Here is a 3,124-nt window from a genome sequence, read left to right on the forward strand (position 1 = left end):
CCGCTGAGAGTGCAGGGCTGATTTGATGCTCCGTCCCAACCCCTCTGCCATAATGACAAAAAGGAAGGGAGAGAGGGGATCTCCCTGCCTGATACCCCTGGAGGGACGGAAAGTGGGCGAAGGAATACCATTAATGAGCACCGAGAAGAACGAGGAAGATAACAAACTCAAAACCCATCTGACCCAAGGAGGAGCAAAGCCAAAGGCATTTAAATTTTTTTGAATGTAAACCCAGCTTAAGCTATCAAAAGCCTTGGATAAATCAATTTTAAGCAACATACCTGGTTTCTTGGATTGCTTCAGAGAATGGATTATTTCATGAGTTAAAATAATACCATCTGTAATCTGCCGGCCTTCTACATAGCCAGATTGCTCTGGCGAAATAATGAGAGGGAGCAATAATTTCAATCTGGAGGCTATAATTTTTGAGACAATTTTATAAATAATGTTGCATAGAGCAATGGGTCTGTACTTATCCGGAGTACTGGACTCCTCTTCCTTGGGGATTAAAGCAATGAAGGTAGCATTCAGCCCTGGGTACATCCATCTTAAAGTGCGCGATTCCTCCACAACTTGCCAAACCTCCATTTTGATTAGATCCCAAAAGTTGTGAAAAAAGTTGGAGGTGAATCCATCCGGACCCGGCGCTTTCCCCGCTTTCAATTGTTGCGCAGCATTCTCGACTTCCTGAAGGTCTGTGGGACGAAGAAGGAGTTGATTATGCTCCTCTATGATTAGTTTGGGAATGTTTCTCAGGACTCTGTCAATAACATGCGTTCTATCTATGTTAGGCTCTTGGTGAGCTTGTTTGAAATACCTAAGAAATTCACTTTCAATACCTTCGTGAGTCTCAATCCTTGCTCCCTGCTCATTTTTAATGTGGGATATGTTGTTATTCATTCTGCGCTGCACTGTGGTTCTATGAAAGAACTTTGTATTTTTTCCCCGTCCTTCAGCCACTTTACTCTTGATTTCTGTCGCCACAATGTTTCCTCCTGTTTTGCTCTTGCTAAGATTTGAGCTTCAAGTATTTGTTCCTGTTTTGTTAGGTCCTCAAATCTTCCTTCGATTATGATCTTCTGCTGCACATTCTTCATTTCTTGATTAAGGGCTTTCTGAGCTTGAAAAATGTTGCCAAAAGATGTATGATTCCAGTGTTTGATTTCGCCTTTAAGGTGCTTTAACTTCTGCTGGAACTGAGACATCTTGGAGCCATTAGAGGGAGTAAAGTTGAGCCATGTTGAACTGACTAAGTTATTGAAGTCCGGATGAGACAACCAAAAGGCTTCAAACCGAAACGGACGCCGAATGCTGTTGCCGGGTCGATTCCACTGCAATTCTATTGGCCAGTGATCTGAACCCGATATCGGCAGTATGGAAGCAATGAATTCTCCACCCAAGTGAATTGCGTTATCTGATAATAAAAATTTGTCAAGGCGCGAAGCTATCTGTTGTGATCCTTCTCTTTTGTTGTTCCATGTGAACATGCCATTATTTGAAGGAATATCTATCAGCCAATTATTGTGTATGAAGTCTTTTAGAATGTTCCCATCTCTGTTACCTCTGTTTCTTCCTCCCTTTTTTTCTTCCAGTCTTGCAATCATGTTGAAGTCGCCTCCAGAAATCCATAGTGGGTGCAGCCTATTTGAGTTGAGCTCCGATAAGGTGTCCAGGATTTCAGCTTTGTGTATAGTTTCCTGAGGGAAATACACATTAGTCATATCACCATGGATGTTAGTGCCAATTATGTGAAAAAATGCTTGGATGAAGTTCTTGTTTGCATGTATATTGTTAAGCTGGATAACTCACGCGTCCCAAAGAACTGCAAGGCCGCCCGATGCCCCTTGAGCATCAACAACTGTTACCATCCCTCCTGGCCAAGATTTTGCTGTCATTTTTTCCAATACTATCGAGTTACATTTTGTTTCTTACAAGAAAGGGATAGTAGGTTTTTCCTGCATGAGCATATTTTTTAGAAGCCTGCCTTTCCTTGGGATATTAAGCCCTCTAATGTTCCATGAGATCAGCTTCATTGAGAAGAGTTGGGGTTGACGTTGAAGTACTTAGTCAACTTAGCGTATCTGCCTGACTCAACTAACACTTCTCCTATTCTGATAGTTCTTTCGAGAGTAGTTTTCCTCCCTCGCTTTTTGTTGTCTTTGGTAATGAACTTTCCATCCCACGGAATACCAATCTGTACCCCAAGAGAGTATTTTTTTTGTGCGCGCGTGAGGACCTCCACCAGGTTGTCAACTTTTCGGTCTGGGATTTTATCAAAAAAATTTGTTTTGCATGCCTGCTCTAGTCCTAGGATATCCAGTTCTCTAATGTCGATATTCTCAGGATCTTCCTCCATGAGTTGGGACTCTTGGTAGTCTTTAGTTGTTTCCTCTACAGTCTTTGAATTGGGTGCTAGATTGTCAACTTCCATTCCTTGAAAACTCCAGGTTGGGATTTTTATTTGGGTATGAGGGATCGATTTGCTGATCTGGCTCTCCCCTGGCAGCGGTGAGGCCTCTTTTTGCTTTATCAAAACTACTAACATTAATGTTTAATCTTAATCTTAATATTAATGTTAAAGTATACAAATTATTTATTAATAATAACATTTGGTAAGAATAAGGTTTTAAACAAAGTCTTTTGGTAGAAATCACATGAGAGAACTTTTTGGCCTACGCGTTTTGAACCAACAAGTGTATTACTTATCTATTAATAAGGTTTAAAGTTTATTATATTAAGCTATGGATTAATACATGTCAATTATGATTTAGTGTTAACTGTGGTGGCATCATGTTTAATCATGACTAATAATAAGTATTATATTTAATATGCCCAACATACCCATTATTAATCTTGGTCAACAATAGAAGGTTTAATGATGATAATAATAGTATTGATATTAATATTTTTTAAACTTTTCTCAACAATTCAACCATGGCAAAGCCAGGTCAATTGTGTTTAACCATCACTACTACACATGAGGGGTGTTTAAGACAATTTTTGGGTAAATTTTCTTAACTTTAGAAAAAAAACAAACTTGTGTATTGTCTTAAATATTGTCTTTAAGCGCATGTCTCAAATTATTATCTTAAAAAAATTGTCTCTATAAAGTCAATATATAACA

General features: G+C 39.1%; 1 protein-coding gene across 1 annotated transcript; it reads right to left on the minus strand.

Moving 5' to 3' along the window:
• Positions 1–896: 896 nt before the first annotated feature.
• On the minus strand, positions 897–1,721 carry LOC149233472 (uncharacterized). Its single transcript, XM_089382207.1, has one exon. It carries the CDS (start codon positions 1,719–1,721, stop codon positions 897–899), a length of 825 nt encoding a protein of 274 aa, XP_089238333.1.
• Positions 1,722–3,124: the final 1,403 nt, after the last annotated feature.

This window comes from Pinus tabuliformis, chromosome J, assembly GCF_031772625.1.
Source record: "Pinus tabuliformis cultivar Carrire ecotype Pingquan chromosome J, CPIR1, whole genome shotgun sequence".
In the NCBI taxonomy this organism is placed as follows: domain Eukaryota; kingdom Viridiplantae; phylum Streptophyta; class Pinopsida; order Pinales; family Pinaceae; genus Pinus; species Pinus tabuliformis.

Bases quoted from the DNA above. Each gene is read 5' to 3' on its own strand.
- LOC149233472 (XM_089382207.1), bottom strand. From the start codon at position 1,721: ATGACTAATGTGTATTTCCCTCAGGAAACTATACACAAAGCTGAAATC.